The following is a 20,964-nucleotide window of genomic DNA, read 5'->3' on the forward strand; positions in this document are numbered from 1 at the left end:
CCCAGTGGGCCACAATAGGAATGGATTGACAACCCAAGTTCCATCATACCAAAAGCATTTCTCATATACTAGAAGCAAACAAAAAGATATTAATGTATGTAGAGATTTTGGCCATCCCTTGGAAAAATTATGGCATCACGATTCACGGATTGTGTAGAAGGAAATAGGAGCATCACGTAAATGCTTATAGTTCTGTAATTCATGAACTAGTTATCAAATACCAAAAAAAAAAAGTTAAAATTTAATGCTTAACGTTTCATATCAAGTTTGCGACAACCGTAATTGAATTACACCCTTTTGTTAAGGCTTACATTTATTTCAACACAAAAATGCTCCTCCCATTTCTGGGGTTATGATCCTTCAATTGTTGTCTTTGGGCATTCGTCAAAGTTATCGTATCATCATACTCATCTTCAACATAATCCCATTAGATCATATGAGAGAAAAATAGTCTTCATCTTCACATACAAAAAATCATAATTTTCCCCATAAAAAATGGGAAGTGCAGATTGTTGGGCTCCTTGATTTTGTTTGTTTGTAGTCGCCATCACCGTCGATCTTCTTCGGGGTTTGCTTTCCCGTCAATAAGCTTCACGCCGAGTTTGTTCTTGATTGGAATCAAGCTCTGACACCACTTATGTTGGCTGTAGTTTCAACCAACAATATGTTTTCTATGTGAAGAGAAGAAGAAGGAATGAAGAAACAAATATTTTTCTGTATTGTATTGAATTGAGTTCTACTACAAACCTCTTAGACGATACATGTACACACTTGAAACATGCATACACTTTTTTTGTTTTTTTGGTAAGTTGAAACATGCATACACTTAATACATGTATAAATCCAAAAGACATAATGAACATACATGGCATTAAATTTAATTTTAACAACTAACATACATTTTTTACCCAATGACTGAAAAAATACTTTATTACTTCTAAATATCAATGAATACAAAAGTTAGGGACCACTGAGAACATCATAAAATTAAATATAAGCATATTTCCATTGTTTGAGAACATAATCGAAAAAATAAAGGAGTACCAGAAACATTTACAATTATCAAAATTTTAGGTTTGCTTGATTTGTCAATCAAAAAGGGAATTCTCAATAACTCATCAAATAGAAAACTATTTTCAACAATTCTATGAAAACAAGCCTTTTCTTAACAAAGTTTTTAGAAAACAGCTATCTGAAACAGATTTACTACTACATATAAAAGATCATCTTTAAAACACCAAAAAGAAATTATCAAAACAGCATTAGCAAGGGCTATAAAAAAAGGTGGAAAAGTAAAAAGTCAGAGAATTAGTTACCCCACGACATAATCCATATCAGGAGATAGTAAGCTGTCAGCTAGATAAGCTTCGGTGGAGAGAGCATAACCTTTCAGGTTGATTCTCTGTTCCTCCTGGTCAACTCGTTTAGAAACTCGCATTTTCACCACATTAAAAATTGAACTTATTTCAATACCATTTCCATTGCCATCTCCGGCGGTACCCAATTCATGCCAAATCAAGTAGAACAAATCACCACGAAAATGAAGAAATAGCGGTTGACCATTGCTGATATCATAAAACGCAGGACTCAAACCTTCAATATATCCTCGGGCATACATTTTGTGATCCAAATCATATGCAAGTAAGCCTCCACCTCCCCAAACACTAACCCAAATCCAGTACAAAGTATTTTCAAACAATATAGCTCGGCTTCTACAGAGATCATCTTCTAAAATCTCAACCTCTGAATATAGTGTTTCCCAAGAATCTAATCTCACATCACAGGCAACAAGGAAACTAGAATAGATCGAGCCCAATGTAATCCTTTTAGAATCATCGTCACAAACTGCAAACCACCCGCGTTTCGGAAGACACAGCGGCGAAGGTTGAGCCATGAATTTCATTGTATTATTGCTTGGGTTGAAAACCTCCCAGATGGGATATCCAACGCCGTCTCCTTCTTTATTCAATACGGTAAGGATGTAAATCTTACCATCAACAGTTACGGCCTCAATGTACGACCGTGGAACGTCCATGGCCGAACAAGTAAGAATCTTCCACTTGCTGAGCGAGGAGATGTTGCCACATAAATTGTTTGCGTCCGTAGACCTAACGGAGCAACAATGACCGAATCTGTATACAGTGGAGCCCATAACCACGTAGTGGCTCGACCGTGTACTCTCATACCTAGTCAGGCCGATCGGATTGATCTACGTGGTCTTCCTTCTTCTTTCCTTCCAAGTGCAAGTGTGATAGTCGTCGTTGTCGTCCTTGTTTGAAAATTTTATTTCGTACCAATTTATGTCGTCTTTGGAGCGTCCAGTGCGACGCGCGCGAAGATAGACGGTTTTTTCGACTGTTGCAATTGCCATTGCCATTGGCATCAATGAATCGTCGTCGCCGTTCTTCATCGGGTATGGAAATGTCGATCTAGGGTTTTGAAGGTAGGAGACAGAAGTGAGTCGTCGAAGTTCGAATTCAGCCTTTGGGTTTAGGGTTTAGCAGGTTAATAATGTAAAGGGTTAATTACAACGACACCCCTGAGGTTTGCTATATTGACAGCCATATACAATTTAGCTATTTTTTGAACAAATACACCCCTTAGGTTTACAAACTTGAACAATGACACCCCATTTTAAAAAAACAAAGCCAAACACAGCCTTAAGTGACATGAAATGTCTAATATGCCCTAAGATATATTTTAATCCTCACCTAAAATGACCAAACTACCATCGCAACTCATTTCTCTCTTTCAACATCTCATTATCTCATCTCATCTCATCTCTCTCTCTCTCTCAACCTAGTTCCTCCTCTTCTTCCACACCCTCCCAATCCGTAAATCAAACCCAAAATTCTCTCTATCTCACACACACACACACACAGTATCTCTCAAACCCCCATCTCAAACCCCTAATCTCGATTCTTGCTCGCCGATTCCATGTCGCAGTTCCTCTCATGGCCGAGCCCTCCACCGGCTGAGCCGCCCGCCGTCATCAAGTGTCGGGGAGTTGGGTTTTAGATTCGTGTGATGGGTGACTATCTCGATTCGAAAAGCACTTTTAGGACGACGGCCGGCGAGCAAAATGGAGTGCTCATCCAGTGGAGAGCTTGACTGTGGATAAATTGGTCGTGGAGGACTCGCAGCAGCCGGTGAAGGCTTGGCTGGTGAGGGCTCGGCCGTGTTTAAGATGGCCTTGGCTGTGGGCGACGGGAAAACAGCCTCGGTTGTGGGCGACGGGCTGTAAACACTGAACACCGGTGAATAGCTTGGCTGGATAAAATCGGCGGGATTGACTTCGAAACGGCGATGAAGGGCACGGTTGACTGACAGCGGCGGTGACGGGCGTTGACTCGTTCGAGTTGGACTTGGTGGTGGCAGAGCTCGGATGTGGTGAGCGAGGTTGGTTCAGCTCGGCGGTGGTGGCGATGGCTGTGAGTAAACGATGGAGGAATGGATTGTGGTTATGGATGGCTCGGATAAGGGCAATGGCGGGACGGTGATGGACTCGATTGTGGGCCTGTGGTGGCTTGATGGACTGCGGCTGTGGATGGCTTGGATGAGGGCGACGACGAGACGGTGATGGGCTCGTGGCGGCTTGATGGACGACGGGGAAGAAAGTCTCACAGAATGAATGGGAAGATCTAAAAATTATAAGAAGAAAGGATATTTTGATGAGGGTAATTTGGTCATTTTACATGGTCAAAGGGTAAACATGTATTTTCATCATATTTGGGGTGTCATTGTTCAAGTTTGTAAACCTAGGGGGTGTTTTTGTCAAAAAAATGGCTAAATTGTATATGGCTGTCAATATGACAAACCTCAGGGGGTGTGGTTGTAATTAACCCTAATGTAAATGTCTTTTCTTTTGTTTTTTATATTAAAACTTTTCAAATAATTACGTTTATTTCAACACGACGTTGTATAAATGAGTTTGGATTGATTTTAAATGAATTCGGGTCATAAACGAGTTGAAATTAACTTGTTTATTTAATCGTGCCGAGTTACAATTGAAGGGTTTGACATGTGTGACCCGTTTAACTTTACATGTCAGAATAATGAATATGACATATGTAATATGTCTCTTGTTTAAACCCAATTATTATAAACAGCTAAGTCATTTTAACATAAATATTTGGACTAATTGTGACAATTTTTTTTCTAGTCACTGTTCTCATTTTTAAATAAAACTATCATTTAAATCCTTTCTCATTACCTTTTCGTATCTCCTCCCTCAATCCATATACATGTAGTATATATATATTTTACTGTCTTTATTTCTTTCATTCATTTATTTCCTTTTTTTTTTCTAAATTGTTGCCATTAGCCTTTTTTGGGTCATTCCATTCATTTTTTTTTTTTTTTAAACAAGAACAAATAAGACAGGGGAATGTTCATCAAATTAGAAAAATTTTTATTAAACCAAATTGTTATTAAATTTTAAACAAGAACAAATAAGAACACGAAAATATTACGTGTAAACCAGCCCATACCAAAACACAGCTTGTAAAATATTACGTGTAAACCAGTAAATAAGACACAAAGAAAGTTAGGAATTATAATTATGTATTTATAATGACATGAAAGGAAATCTGTATTTGGTGCTTTAACCAAAGAGAGTCTAAAACTTATATCGAATGATTATATTCTTTTTCAGATTTAAAAGTAGTACTTTTTCTTGTTACTACGACAAGATTCTCCATAACAAACACCATTGAACAAAACAAAGCTTCCACACCAACTTCCCCCTTCCATGCCATGATGGAGAGAAGCCTAGTATTCTTAACTGAACCTTAAATACTTTCATATTCCAAATGCTAACATCAACTGAAATGATTAAATAATTGATACATTCATGTAAATCTCCCATAATGTTATTGTTATTTTCTTTCTTATATTTGATTAGTTTTAGTTTTTATTATTATTATTATTATTTTCTACATGTTCAGAAGTATCCTTCTTAAAAATATATATTTATTCTCAGGGATGGACCTAAATAATTATGTGCGAGGAGGCGGCCTTTAACAATAACAAGATAAAAAAAAAAATTCAAACCTTGAGGTGGGGGCAATAGTAAGGTTTATTTATAATTTTAGTGGGGACAATTTTAAAATTTTATAGGTACATAATTCAAAGCAAAAAAAATTGTAGGTATATAATAGCAACCAAAAAAAAATAAGTGGGAACAATTGCCCCCACTGGACCTTGAATAGGTCTGTGCATGTCTATTCTTAATTATGCGTATAGGGCTAACCCCATGGACAAGGCTCCCTTGCTACGGGTTTGAAGCAATCATATCTCCACGTCCAAGACCTCTAGGTCGTAATGAGCAACCTTGCACCAATGCCCACTCTCATTCTTAACCATACATATGTGTAAAACAGCTTTGCTTGTTAGGAACATTGGGATATTCACTAACTAAGCTATAAAACAAATCCAATTTACTTCATGATGCTGAACTATTCACTATATGGTGAACTGAAACCACAACAACATACATTAAGATTTCAACATGTATCTCCGGTCTATCCCACCCGATAAGCAATAGGGAAGTTCCGAGCCCTGCTAAGGGTCTGAATTTTGCAGGGAGGGGAGTTAGGTTCTGTGCAGCTAGATATTAAAATTTGTTTATTTTCCAATTAAACTCCTTATGCCATTCTTATTTGCCTCAAATATATATATATATATATATATATATATATATATATATATATATATATATATATATATATTTTTGAGGCAAATAAGAATGGCATAAGGAGTTTAATTGGAAAATAAACAAATTTTACCCTAGTCAGCTCCCCCTTCTCTGAATCTTTGCTTTTATGTCCCATTTTTTGATTCCCAACTTCTCTAATGGGCACAAGGACTAATGACATTAATAGTGGAAAAATATAACACAGCAGCAAAATTATATATTGAAGATAGAAGGAGGGGTGGTCAGTATTATTAGTATCACAAAAAATTGAAAAAGAGAACAATATTTACACATTGCAGTAGGCCACACAATAGGATGGATTGACAACCAGAGTTCCACCACACACATTAACACCTAAAGGAGAAAAAAAGAAATGATCTCAAATGGTACCATCTTTATCAAAAGAATCAAAATGTACCAAAAGCATTTTCTCATACACAAAGATATTAATGTATGTAGAGATTTTGGCCATCCCTTTGATAAATTACAGCTGTCACGGATTGCGTACAAGGAAATAAGAGCATCACGTAAATGATTCTAGGTGTGTAATTCATGAACTAGTTATCAGATATAAAAAAAGTATGAGAATTTAAAACTTATCATTTCATATGAAGTTTGTGACACCCATAATTCAATTACACCCTTTTTGTTAAGGCTTACGTTTAATTCAACATAAAAATGCCCCTCCCATTTATGGGTGTTTGGCTGACATACTTAGAAACAATAGTTTAGCTGAGGCATTTAATCAAACAGTTGATGGGCAGAGTTATTTAACAAGATCTAAAAACAAACACAAAACCAAAAATAAAAAAGAAGGGATTTTAATTTGTTGTGAAAGGAGACAAGTTCTCACTTCTCAATAGTTATAGATGTGGTCCACCACCATATTTTATGACTCTGCATTAATTGAAGTTTTTCAGGCAAAACACTTAACACAACAACTACAAAATTAAGAACATCAATAAGTAAATCACAGTATCAAAGACCACGCATTTTTTTTTTTTTTTTTTCTGCAGCTTTATATCGATTGAATAATTGGAATGCAGGAAATAAAAGATAAAAAAAGCAGTGCCTATGTTTACCTTTCGAGTACTGTCTTTGATTCATGGTCTAGTCTTCATGTTCATCTCCTCTATACCATTTACAGTCGCAAACATTGAGAATAAGATCTGTGGATCATCTTCGTCTCTCACTCCAAAATTTCAAAAACCCGTTTCAGAATGGTATTGGGAATCATAGAAAAAGCTTGAAACACTCAATTTCTCATTTTCTTTGAGCATCGAACAACTGAAATCCCATGTTTTTTTCTTTTATTTTTTGGATTGTTATTATACCAACTCATCAAATCATTTCAGAAAATCATTACTAAAACAATATGTATATATATATATATATATAGAGGAGTGTCGATTACTAAAGATAACACTAATTTTGAAACGGATTTAATGTGGTCTTTGTAACAGTAACTTATAAGAATGTGAGTCACGATTATTAAAGATGACACTAATTTTAAAGAGGAATAATTTTTTTCCTGAAAAAAAATTTACATACACCACACACACTTCTTCCTTGAAAATAACCCCAAAAAAATCACTTGGCACAAGACCTTGGTAATTATAAAATATTATTGCTTAGAAAATAACCCTCACAGTATTGCTTTTTCCTTACAAAAACATCATATTCAGAATTTAAAGAATGTGTTTAATGTTTTCATCAATTTAATTATAGTTCTTAGATATGTCATTCAATTAGCACACGTGTCCATTCATGGTGGTTTCACTCTCAAGTCTCAACTTAAAAAAATACATATAAATAATAAATAATAATAATAAAATATATATTGTTTAAGTTAAAAACTTGATGATTTGGGTATTATATATACACACACACATATTAGCTCATTTGGGTATTATAATTAACTTGGTCTAAATTAACTAGTTCAAACATATCTTGATGATTTCAGAATATATTTACAAAGTATTAAAAGTTGTAAGAAAATCATATTTCAGACTCAATATTAGTACGATCATGACAAAAATGAGTAATACTACCTATCTCAAAAATACTAGGTTGAATAAATATCACAGGTTCGAATATATTTATCAATCTAGCATGTACCATTAGTATTGGATTCAACGACCCATCACAACCTCTTAATTAAACAAATGACATTATAAATTTACATTAAACCCATATTGAGAATGCTGAATTAGCGTCTTAAAATTAAAATTATAAAAAATTGAGAGATGGTAAATGTATGACATTTTAAATCAAACACACTAGGTGGGTTTTTTTTTCTGTTTTTATTTTTTTATTTTTTATTTTTAATGACAAACATACTCTTAATACTTGATCAATTTTTATTATTATTTTTTTTCATGACAAACGTGTTAAGAGTTAGTGATTAGCGATTAGTGGTGGTTAGTGGGGAGAAGTGTGAAGGTTCACAGCCGAGCTTCCAAAGATCAGAAAAACAACCTTATCTTTTGGAATATGAAAGTACCTTTCAATTATTATTCAAAATATATTATAACAAAACATATATTTTATTTCGATTAAAACAAAACGCTTAATTATTTGGAGAATAATGGACCTGGGCCATGTATTGACAATGGACATTCGATATAAATGGAGGTCACATGGTGGTGGGTTGGTTCTTTAATTAGGTGGTACTAGCCCAACCCACATTGTTATGCAGAGTAGTAAAAATAAGTAGCCTTTTGGGTCAACTTGGCCCATTTGGATGTATTACGCCTACAAAAGTAGCACTCCGGAGTCCGGACAGGAAAAGTTTTGGAACAAATCAATAGTGTAGATGAAATTGGGGATTGATTAGATGAAGCAATTTTATTTATGCTAGGATTCTAATTTGATTGACCGGTAATCTAAACAGGGAGAGAATTGTATTATACTTGTTTGATATTATGTGACATAATTCCCACATCGAAAAAGTGTATGAAGCGGATGCGAAAATTTTAACTATAAAAACAATACATACATAACATTAAAAAATACATCATTGCGCTTGGGGCAATGACGCAGCCTGTGAGGTTTTAACCGAGGCGCGTCAATTGCTGGTTGAAAACTATTTCCCTTTTTATTAATCTCTTGGGCTTGGGTTCCGCCCGGCCATTGAGAATTTTTGGAAGGGTTCCCTTCTTGGGTAAAACCCTACAATTCTGAGTTCCAAACTTTAGTTTTACACTCACAGCCTAGGAACTTCTGTGGACAAAATAGGATTTTGAATTTATTCAAGTACATTAGTGATATGATTATTATGACCTAAGAGTGGCAATTCGTATTTGTAAGTCACGTTTATTAAACGGGGCACAAACAAGATTTATGTTTAAATTACGTAATTTGCCGCCCCTATTATGACCTAATGATTTTATAATTATTAAAATAACATTATATGATAATTTAAGATATTTCTGAAAGTAATGTATTCGTATCCTTACCAAGAACCAATCATGCATATATCAACCATTCTATTGTTGACTGGGACCAATACTTAGGTAGTCTGAGTGGTGGTCATTTTACACTTTTGGTCCCGGGGTCTAGTGGTTGCAATGCTTGAAAGATATTCATCCTGCCACGTTCTCTCTATCTCTCTCTCTCTCTCTCTCTCTATATATATATATATATATGTATATATATGTGCTAACATGGTGCCCACAACTCCAACTTTGAAGGGAAGTTTTCCAAGCTCTTATGAATGAAGTAGTAGTATACATTGAATCTAAAGCTAGCTCTGAAGCAACAATAGGAAGAAATGGGAAAGTCTCAGAATTGGTTCGGCGTCATTCGAAGAAAGCTTTTCAGGTATTCTCATCATGAAACTGTCATTGTTCTCCACGCCAATAACACCACCACCACCACGAGCTTCACAGAGGATGCAACTGCCACAGAAGATGCAGTCAATCGCGAGATAACAAAATCAGAAGCTGCTTTTTCTTCTCCCTCCAGTAGCCCGACCCCGAAGAAAGAGTTACTATCTGATGAAGACATTGCAGCCATGAAGATCCAAGCCTCTTTTAGGGCTCATCTTGTATTTCACCATTCACCCATCAACATATATATATATCTTCACATATTTCTTTCATGCTAAAAGGGTTCAGCTTTTTAATACGGAGTAATAATTTTTTGTTTTCAAAATCAGACCACTATGAAATTTTGTTTGATTGCAGTTAATGGTTTACATAACTCATGAACTCTCTTAATTTATACATTCTGTGTTTGGTGTGAATGTTTGACAGGCAAGGAAAGCATTTCGAGCGCTGAAGAGTCTTGTGAAGGTGCAAGCGGTGGTTCGCGGAGCCTTCGCGAGAAAACAAGCTCGAATGGCCTTACATTGCATGCATGCGCTTGCCCAATTGCAGGTCACCGTCAGAGCACGCCAACTCCTCAGCAGATGTAGTGATAATTGATTCACAAGTAATACTAGCCACAGAGTTCTTTCATGACAAGTCATAAGCCTTCCAGTGGCGAGAGAGACCAAACAATTAGGTCGTTTCAGCTAAAGGGCAAAACCGGCATTTTAGCTGATCGAATGAATCTCCAAATTGATTTAGAGAACTCATAATCAAAGAAAAGATGGGAGTAGGATTCTTTATAGGACAACTTAATTAGAGTTGAAGTTTGGCAGAGATACCAACAACCTGTTTCCAATTTCTAATTAATTTTATTCTTTGCATTTTTAATATTTTATATATATTCAAATTATGATTACTTTTTAACTTTATTTGTTTAAATCTTTATTTATTGTCCGTTAACAATTTGTTTGTAATTTTTTAAAATTTTGCTTTGACTTTTTATTTTTTTAGTATGCTTACAAGTAATGTAACTTGAAACTAACTCAAAATCACGTTAAATTTTTCTTGTGGAGATTTGGTGATATAAGCAATTCCAATTAACTCAACTTTTTAACCCAAAAATTTTAGTGTCAAACTCGAGTTTAAAAATTCAAAAATAAATAGATTGGGTTTGGGTAGAGTAATTAGGGTTGGAGGTCAGTTTATTTCCTAACAACGTAATTTTCATTACAAATTGTATCGATTAATAATTTCAAAACGCCAAAAAAACAAAATAATAAATCATTGAGAGTTTAACATTTCATATATCAAATTGAGCACGAGTCATACCTCTAAGTCGCCTTCTCTGGCTGTGTTGTATGGTTTTATTTATTTATTTATTATTTTTTTATTTCTCTAAGATATATTTGGATTTATTCCTTTGTTTCCTAACGACAAAGTTCAACTCAATAAACCACCCTTGAATACTCTCAATAATAATAATAATAATAATAAAAAGAGATATTATTTAAGTTTAAAACTTGATGATTTGGGTTTTATAATATATATATAGCACATTTGGGTATTTTAATTACCTTGTTTAAATAAACTAGTCTAAACACGTCTTGATGATTTTAGAATATATTTATTTGGGGAGAAAAAAATTATTTTAGAATATATTTACAAAGTATTAAAAGTCAGAAGGAAATTACACTTGAGACCCAATGCTAGTACGATCATCGTGGTTGATAACAAAACGAGTAATGCTACTTAACTCAAAAACTAAATTGAACAAATATCACAGAAGACTCCATAATCAATTGATATATTCATGTAAATCTCGCAAAATATTTTTGTTATTTTCTTTCTTATATTTGATTTGTTGTTATTGCCGGCAAATACATTAAGGCTTAAGACCATGAAGTAATATTGGGGACCGTTTGACTTGAATTATTAGTTAACGGATCATTTGATTGAGATTTGGTTTGATCATGCTGAGTCTACTTGTCAAACGAAGCTAAGGAGAATGTTGAGACAAAAGAAAATTTATCCGCTAGATTGGGAAAAAAGAAAGAGAGAAAAAGAATTACATTGTAATATTTGATTCTTTTATTTATGAGTTGGATGCATGAATATCAATTCACTAGTGTCCTGTGTATATGTATATATATATATATATATATATATATATATATATATATAGATATATATTTTATCAATCTATAAAGTACCAAAACTTGAATTTTTAGTCATTGAATTGAAAGGTGATACCACAGCCTCTTAATTAATCTAAATTAGGATCGTAAAATTGAAATTATAAAAAATTAAGAGTTGTTAACTAAATACATTTTTAACCAAATACACACTTTTTTTTTTCTTAACATAAATGACAAACATATTTATAATATTTTTTAATGGACGAGTGATCTAGCGGTATCAGTCTCTTATTTCAAAAGGAAGTTAGGAACATGTGTGTGAGTACCAACTAAAAAAAAAACATATTTCTAATATTTAATTTTTCTATTTATAATTGCAAATATGTAATTTCACTTTAAAAGTACTCTTAAAACATAAGGTGCGTTTGCCCTTTCGGGTCAGCTCGGCCCATTTGGATGAATTACAAATTAAAAGTAGCCTTCGGAGCAGGAAAAGTTTCCTCCTAGGACCAATATATTTAAAACAGATCAATGTTTGATTGGGATTCTAATTTGATTGACCGAGGCAATTTTCACATGTTAATGTAATTGTATATGATTTTGAACCGCATAAAAGTCTATTTGTAAAGTTATGTGACATAAGTCCCACATCGAAAAAGGTAAGAAATTGATAAGACTGAGTGTAATTATAAAACACTACATACACAGCATAAAACAATCACATCATTGCGCTTGGGGCAATGACGCAGCTTGTGAGGTTTTAACCGAGGCGCGTTAATTGCTAATTGGAAACTATTTCCCTTTTTATTGATCTCTTTGGCTCGGATTCCACTCGGCCATTGAGAATTTTTGAAAGGGCTCCCTTCTTGGGTAAAGCCCTACAATTTTAATTTCTAAACTTTAATTCAAGCATAAACCTATTTAATTAAAAATTTAATTAAATAAAAATTATAACAAATTTAATTTAAAATTTAAACAAAATTTTTTCCGATTATAATATAATATAATTATAAGAGATGAATTTAAAATTAAAACAAATTTAATTTAAAATTTAAACAAAAATTTTTCCGATTATAATTATAAAACATTCAATACTACCAAATATAACCACCCAACAACCCAACGATTGTTGTTTGGCATCAACATAACAGATAATTTGATTCTATAGTCTAAAAGATGTTTATAATTACATATTCATGATTCACCATTCTATTGTTGCCTGTGGCCAATAATTACGTAGTCTAATGGTGGTCATTTTACACTTTTGGTCCCACAGGATTCAGTTGCTGGAATGCTTCAAAGACATTCATTCTATCACGTTCTCTCTCTCAATATATATATATATATATATGTGTGTGTGCTAACATGGTGGAGATCGGAAAAGCTTTCTCCGAATAACTTGAATAAGGCCAAACCAATTCTGTGACTTTCCATTTCTTCCTATTGTTGCTTCAGACCTTGCTTTAGATTCAATGTATACTTCTACTTCATTCATAAGAGCTTGGAGAAGTTCCCTTAAAGGTTGGAGTTGTGGGCACCATGTTAGCACATATATATATGGTGCTACCATGGTGCTAACATATACCATGGTAGCACCATATATATATGTGCTAACATGGTGCCCACAACTCCAACCTTTAAGGGAACTTCTCCAAGCTCTTATGAATGAAGTAGAAGTATACATTGAATCTAAAGCAAGGTCTGAAGCAACAATAGGAAGAAATGGAAAGTCACAGAATTGGTTTGGCCTTATTCAAGTTATTCGGAGAAAGCTTTTCCGATCTCCACCTCCTCCTCATCATGAAACTGTCATTGTTCTCCACACCAACGCCACAAGCACCAGCTTCACGGACGAAGCAACCGCCACAGAAGCAGCAGTCAATAGCGAAATCACAAAACCAGAAGCTGCTTTATCTTCTCCCTCGAAGAAAAAGCTCCTATCCGAAGATGACATTGCAGCCATGAAGATCCAAGCCTTTTTTAGAGCTCATCTTGTATTTCACCCTTCACCCATCAACATTTCTTTTCATGTATCTATTTCAGGAATTAGGAACCTAATCCATGCATGGCACAAGAAGAGTGGAGGTCACTTCACATGTAGTTTGGTAGTCATAGATAAAGTGGGCCCTATTCCATGTGGAATGATCTGCACTTTTCAATGTGCACAACCCATGCATGTTGTGTATAGGAGAGATTCCTAAGTTCCTAGTGACTAATATAATGATTTTACATATATGACTCGTGAGCTCTCTTTATTTATCGTTTGGTATGTGAATGTTGACAGGCAAGGAAAGCATTTCGAGCTCAAGAGTCTTGTTAAGGTGCAAGCTGTGATTCGCGAAGCCTACGTGAGAAAACAAGCACGAATAGCCTCGCAATGCATGCACGCACTTGCCCGGTTGCAGGTCACCCGTCAGAGCTCGTCAACCCCTCAGTAGATATAGTGATAATTGATACTTGATTCATGAGCTATGATCTAAAAATTGATTTGAGTCTTTCTAGAGGATAAACCTCAACATAAAATCGAAGAGTAATGGCAGGTGAATTAGAAGAATTCATTTATATTTGGTTAAATCTTTTAAAAAGTAACACCTTTATTATTATGTCTATTTGTTTATCTCTCTCTCTCCCAAACTTGTCCAGCCTTTGATTAAGATGCTCGTGAGATTCTCGAATAGTCATGGTGCATGCTTCAATAATTTATGTTTTCTTTGCTTCATATAACACTAGTATATATATGGTCCAAGTCGATGTAGTCAAATTATATATTTTTCAACAATTCTATGAAAGCAAGCATTTTCTTAACAAAATTTTTGGAAAACAGTCATCAGAAACAGATTTACTACTACATATAAACGGTATCTTTAAAATACCAAAAAGAAATTATCAAAACAGCATTAGCAACAAAAACCAAATCTGAATACAGTGGAGCCCACAAACACTTAGTGGCTCGACCTTGTACTCTCATCATAGTCAGGCTGATTGGTTTGATGACCGTGGTCTTCCTTTTTCTTTCCTTGCAAGTGTAAGTATGGTGGTCGCCATAGTTGGAGCGGTTTGATTGCAGAAGAGCAAAAAAATCGTCCTAAAATTATACCATTGTTGCATAATGTTTCTAAACTATTTTTAAAAGCAACTTGGCCCCCTCAATTATTAAAAGCAAGCAAAATGGCCCTTTAAGGCCATCGGAAACAAATTTTCGACAGGAAAAGCGATACAATTACTAATTTACCCTTAGTTAATAATTTATTATAAAAATATAAAATTCATGAATGTGAAATACCAATAATGCCCTCATATTTTTAACAAAAAAACAAAGGTAGTTTGGCCTTTTAATGAATTTTGTTTAACAACACACACACAAAACCAAGGAGAATAGAATAATAAACCTCAAAAGCTCCAACTAAGTGAGATTTATCGAAACTTCAAGTGAGTGTAATTTTATTTACCCTACTTTATATAGGATCAAAATCGTCTCCTGTGCAACAATAGGACCGGTCACAGCCACTGAGTTAAAATCGTAAAAGTTAAAAATTAAAAAAGCAAAACTTTTATATATACATACACACATACATACGAGACCAAATCAAAACTATACCAACTTTTTACTCTTTTTTTTTTTTTTTTTTTTACACAAATATTTCCCTAATCTACAACTTCTTGTATATCACAACATTTCTCTAACCTACATCCTAACTTTTTTCTTACTAACATCTCACTTATTGTACAAATACATAAATAAACATATCTTAGTATAAATTGTATATCACAACATTTTCCTAACTAACATCACACGATTCATTATTTTATCTTGTTTGGAATGTACGTTAGAAAAATGTTAGGATGCTAGTAAGGAGAAAGTTGGAAAATATTGCAATTTGTTAAGGAGAAAGTTAGAATGTATAAACTTTCTATGTTTGCACTAAAAACTGACTTACCTACATCTCAACTTTCCTCTTACTAACATCCCAACTTTCTTCTTACCAATATCACACTATTCATTACTTTATCTTTGTTTGGGATACACGTTAGAAAAATGTTGGGATGCTAGTATGGAGAAAGTTGGGATGTACGTTAGGAAAATATTGTGAAGCAAGACCAACATCCAAACATTTTTCTAACAAGAGAAATAGATTAATAGTAGATCATATTCCACGAAAATATTAGTATGTACATTCGAAAAATATTGAGATGCTGTTAAGGAAAAAGTTGGGATATATAGATTTTGTATATATCACTAAAAACTGACTTGCTCTCTTTTGTTTTTTTTGACTAAGTGACGTGACGAACTTTGTATGTATACGCTAATACGTCTTTGGTAAAAATTGATTTACTTTATTTTCTCTTCTTTGACTAACTGACGTGGCAAAATGGTGTTCACATATTATTCACAAGCTGGGATATATTCATTGTTGCCCAGAAGACAATTTTGATCCACTTTATATACTACATAATCTACAGAATCTCTCTCCTGGACACCGATCACTTCAACAAAATGGACCATCAGTGAGAATAGTACTCCGTATATTTTTCTTATTCGGTCGCGCACTTTGATCACATTATTGTAGGTAGGTAAAATTTGAAACTAGTTGAAGTTGACTGATTCAATTTCAAGTTGCCTTGTAATCCACTTGTAATATACAGCAAAATGACCACCTATATGTAAAATTAGTGACGATTAAGTTGGTAAACAAAACTGCACAGTTTTTGAACATTGACAAGGGTGACAAACAATGTCAAGTACGACAGAACAGAACAAAAGAAATTAGAAAAACAGGTGACATAAATAGTAGTTCTGCAACCAAAGGGTCCAATGGTATAATATTTGTACTCTTATGTTTTATTCTATTCTTTTTTGGAGTGTTAATATAGCAATATTTGTTGAATCATTTCATAAAATAATTACTAAAAAAAATAGGTTAAAATCATAAAATTCTCCTATATACTATTACACAGATGTGCATCAAATTTATCACGTCTCTTGTATCCCACCCTTAATTGGGTTATAAAATGTCGAAATTGATTTTATTATTCAATATTAAATTTAAAATACATATATTTTTTAAATTACAAAAAAGTGTAGTATATATAATTATTACATTCTTTAATGACAAATTTCCAGGATTGGCCGATTGTAAAATATAATCACAGTACTGTGCGTTTTTTTTTAGGAAAAGTATTCATACTTTGAAGAATGTGCTTAATTTTTTTTTTTTTTTATCAATATCAAATTGTCAATTCACTTTAAAAGTGTAGTATATTTATTTTTTCATCAATCTAAAACAAAAAATTAACTTGAATTCTTAGTTATTGGATTGGTAACCAAAAAAAAAAAAAACACAAAGTTATTGGATTGAAACGTGATATACATTCTCTTAATTAAGCAAATGACAATATAAATTAAAATGTTCATGCAAAAATATAATCGGAATTTCTAACAAAACATTTATTTTGTTTCCGTTACAAAATGCGTGCCAGCCCAACTACAGAGGTTGATTACTTGCGGAAATCAAATACTGGGTTCAGTGAGAATAATGAAGCTGGGCCATCTATTAACACTGACATTCGATACAAATGGAAGTCGCATGGAGGTGGCCTGGTTGGTCCTTTTATTAGATGCATCATGCAAAGAAGCCTATTGGGCTAGCTCGGCCCATTTGCATAGGTTAGGACTTTTCACTAATTGGATATTATTATTAGATGATTCAATCTTATTCCTGTTGGGATTCTAATATGATTGACCGACACAATTTATCACATGTTAATGTAATTGTTGATGATTTTGAACTATATCACAAGTCCCATATCGAAAAAGTACAAGAACTTGAAAAAAATTATAACTATAAAAACACCACATGGAAGATTTAGAAAATACATCATTGCGCTTGGGGCAATGACGCAGCTCGTGAGGTTCTAACCGAGGCGCGTCAATTGCTGGTTGAAAACTATTTCCTTTTTTTATCGCTCTCTTTATTTATGTTGTGTATAGGAGAGATTCCTAAGTTCCTAGTGACTAATATAATGATTTTACATATATGACTCGTGAGCTCTCTTTATTTATCGTTTGGCATGTGAATGTTGACAGGCAAGGAAAGTATTTCGTGCTCAAGAGTCTTGTTAAGGTGCAAGCTGTGATTCGCGGAGCCTACGTGAGAAAACAAGCACGAATAGCCTCGCAATGCATGCACGCACTTGCCCGGTTGCAGGTCACCGTCAGAGCTCGTCAACCCCTCAGTAGATATAGTGATAATTGATACTTGATTCATGAGCTATGATCTAAAAATTGATTTGAGTCTTTCTAGAGGATAAACCTCAACATAAAATCGAAGAGTAATGGCAGGTGAATTAGAAGAATTCATTTATATTTGGTTAAATCTTTTAAAAAGTAACACCTTTATTATTCTGTCTATTTGTTTATCTCTCTCTCTCCCAAACTTGTCCAGCCTTTGATTAAGATGCTCGTGAAATTCTCGAATAGTCATGGTGCATGCTTCAATAATTTATGTTTTCTTTGCTTCATATAACACTAGTATATATATGGTCCAAGTCGATGTAGTCAAATTATATATTTTTCAACAATTCTATGAAAGCAAGCATTTTCTTAACAAAATTTTTGGAAAACAGTCATCAGAAACAGATTTACTACTACATATAAACGGTATCTTTAAAATACCAAAAAGAAATTATCAAAACAGCATTAGCAACAAAAACCAAATCTGAATACAGTGGAGCCCACAAACACTTAGTGGCTCGACCTTGTACTCTCATCATAGTCAGGCTGATTGGTTTGATGACCGTGGTCTTCCTTTTTCTTTCCTTGCAAGTGTAAGTATGGCGGTCGCCATAGTTGGAGCGGTTTGATTGGAGAAGAGCAAAAAAATCGTCCTAAAACTATACCATTGTTGCATAATGTTTCTAAACTATTTTTAAAAGCAACTTGGCCCCCTCAATTATTAAAAGCAAGCAAAATGGCCCTTTAAGGCCATCGGAAACAAATTTTCGACAGGAAAAACGATACAATTACTAATTTACCCTTATTTAATAATTTATTATAAAAATATAAAATTCATGAATGTGAAATACCAATAATGCCCTCATATTTTTAACAAAAAAACAAAGGTAGTTTGGCCTTTTAATGAATTTTGTTTAACAACACACACACACACACACACACAAAAAACCAAGGAGAATAGAATAATAAACCTCAAAAGCTCCAACTAAGTGAGATTTATCGAAACTTCAAGTGAGTGTAATTTTATTTACCCTACTTTATATAGGATCAAAATCGTCTCCTGTGCAACAGTAGGACCGGTCACAGCCAGTGAGTTAAAATCGTAAAAGTTAAAAATTAAAAAAGCAAAACTTTTATATATACATACACACATACATACGAGACCAAATCAAAACTATACCAACTTTTTACTCTTTTTTTTTTTTTTTTTTTTCTTCTACACAAATATTCCCCTAATCTACAACTTCTTGTATATCACAACATTTCTCTAACCTAAATCCTAACTTTTTTCTTACTAACATCTCACTTATTGTACAAATACATAAATAAACATATCTTAATATAAATTGTATATCACAACATTTTCCTAACTAACATCACACGATTTATTATTTTATCTTATTTGGAATGTACGTTAGAAAAATGTTGGGATGCTAGTAAGGAGAAAGTTGGAAAATATTACAATTTGTTAAGGAGAAAGTTAGAATGTATAAACTTTCTATGTTTGCACTAAAAACTGACTTACCTACATCTCAACTTTCCTCTTACTAACATCCCAACTTTCTTCTTACCAATATCACACTATTCATTACTTTATCTTGTTTGGGATACACGTTAGAAAAATGTTGGGATGCTAGTAAGGAGAAAGTTGGGATGTACGTTAGGAAAATATTGTGAAGCAAGACCAACATCCAAACATTTTTCTAACAAGAGAAATAGATGAATAGTAGATCATATTCCAAGAAAATATTAGGATGTACATTCGAAAAATATTGAGATGCTGTTAAGGAAAAAGTTGGGATATATAGATTTTGTATATATCACTAAAAACTGACTTGCTCTCTTTTGTCTTTTTTGACTAAGTGACGTGACGAACTTTGTATGTATACGCTAATACGTCTTTGGTAAAAATTGATTTACTTTCTTTTCTCTTCTTTGACTAACTGACGTGGCAAAATGGTGTTCCCATATTATTCACAAGCTGGGATATACTCATTGTTGCCCAGAAGACAATTTTGATCCACTTTATATACTACATAATCTACAGAATCTCTCTCCTGGACACCGATCACTTCAACAAAATGGACCATCAGTGAGAATAGTACTCCGTATATTTTTCTTATTCGGTCGCGCACTTTGATCACATTATTGTAGGTAGGTAAAATTTGAAACTAGTTGAAGTTGACTGATTCAATTTCAAGTTGCCTTGTAATCCACTTGTAATATACAGCAAAATGACCACCTATATGTAAAATTAGTGATGATTAAGTTGGTAAACAAAACTGCACAGTTTTTGAACATTGACAAGGGTGACAAACAATGTCAAGTACGGCGGAACAGAACAAAAGAAATTAGAAAAACAGGTGACATAAATAGTAGTTCTGCAACCAAAGGGTCCAATGGTATAATATTTGTACTCTTATGTTTTATTCTATTCTTTTTTGGAGTGTTAATATAACAATATTTGCCGAATCATTTCATAAAATAATTACTAAAAAAAATAGGTTAAAATCATAAAATTATCCTATATACTATTACACAGATGTGCATCAAATTTATCATGTGACTCTTGTATCCCACCCTTAATTGGGTTATAAAATGTCGAAATTGATTTTATTATTCAATATTAAATTTAAAATACATATATTTTTTAAATTACAAAAAAGTGTAGTATATATAATTATTACATTCTTTAATGACAAATTTCCAGGATTGGCCGATTGTAAAATATAATCACAGTACTGTGCGTTTTTTTTAGGAAAAGTATTCATACTTTGAAGAATGTGCTTAATTTTTTTTTTTTTATCAATATCAAATTGTCAATTCACTTTAAAGTGTAGTATATTTATTTTTTCATCAATCTAAAACAAAAAATTAACTTGAATTCTTAGTTATTGGATTGGTGACCAAAAAAAAAAAAAAACACAAAGTTATTGGATTGAAACGTGATATACATTCTCTTAATTAAACAAATGACAATATAAATTAAAATGTTGATGCAAAAATATAATCGGAATTTCTAACAAAACATTTATTTTGTTTCCGTTACAAAATGCGTGCCAGCCCAACTACAGAGGTTGATTACTTGCA

The 20,964-nt window shown here is 33.4% G+C and overlaps 1 protein-coding gene, 2 non-coding genes and 1 pseudogene across 3 annotated transcripts; all 4 read left to right on the top strand.

The window, feature by feature from the left end:
- Positions 1-8,710: 8,710 nt before the first annotated feature.
- On the top strand, positions 8,711-8,866 carry LOC132267723 (U4 spliceosomal RNA). The gene has a single exon (XR_009469067.1). It is a non-coding gene; the product is annotated as a U4 spliceosomal RNA (small nuclear RNA).
- Positions 8,867-9,373: 507 nt separating this feature from the next.
- LOC132267501 (protein IQ-DOMAIN 20-like) lies at positions 9,374-10,436 on the top strand. Its single transcript, XM_059768660.1, has 2 exons — positions 9,374-9,743; positions 9,952-10,436. The coding sequence occupies exons 1-2, from the start codon at positions 9,468-9,470 to the stop codon at positions 10,120-10,122; spliced, it is 447 nt and encodes a 148-aa protein (XP_059624643.1). The 5' UTR covers positions 9,374-9,467; the 3' UTR covers positions 10,123-10,436.
- A 1,928-nt stretch (positions 10,437-12,364) lies between these two features.
- Positions 12,365-12,520, top strand: LOC132267733 (U4 spliceosomal RNA). Its single transcript, XR_009469077.1, has one exon. It is a non-coding gene; the product is annotated as a U4 spliceosomal RNA (small nuclear RNA).
- A 4,997-nt stretch (positions 12,521-17,517) lies between these two features.
- Positions 17,518-17,656, top strand: LOC132267743 (U4 spliceosomal RNA; annotated as a pseudogene).
- Positions 17,657-20,964: the final 3,308 nt, after the last annotated feature.

This window comes from Cornus florida, unplaced genomic scaffold (genome assembly GCF_030987335.1).
Source record: "Cornus florida cultivar Cherokee Brave unplaced genomic scaffold, ASM3098733v1 CherokeeBrave_3.0.0_Hap2_Chr07, whole genome shotgun sequence".
Taxonomy (NCBI): Eukaryota; Viridiplantae; Streptophyta; class Magnoliopsida; order Cornales; family Cornaceae; genus Cornus; species Cornus florida.

Excerpts from the sequence above, each read along its gene's own strand:
- LOC132267501 (XM_059768660.1), top strand. The coding sequence starts at position 9,468 with ATGGGAAAGTCTCAGAATTGGTTCGGCGTCATTCGAAGAAAGCTTTTC. Across the intron at positions 9,744-9,951 it reads CCTCTTTTAGGGCTCATCTT|GCAAGGAAAGCATTTCGAGC; the intron begins GTATTTCACCAT and ends AATGTTTGACAG.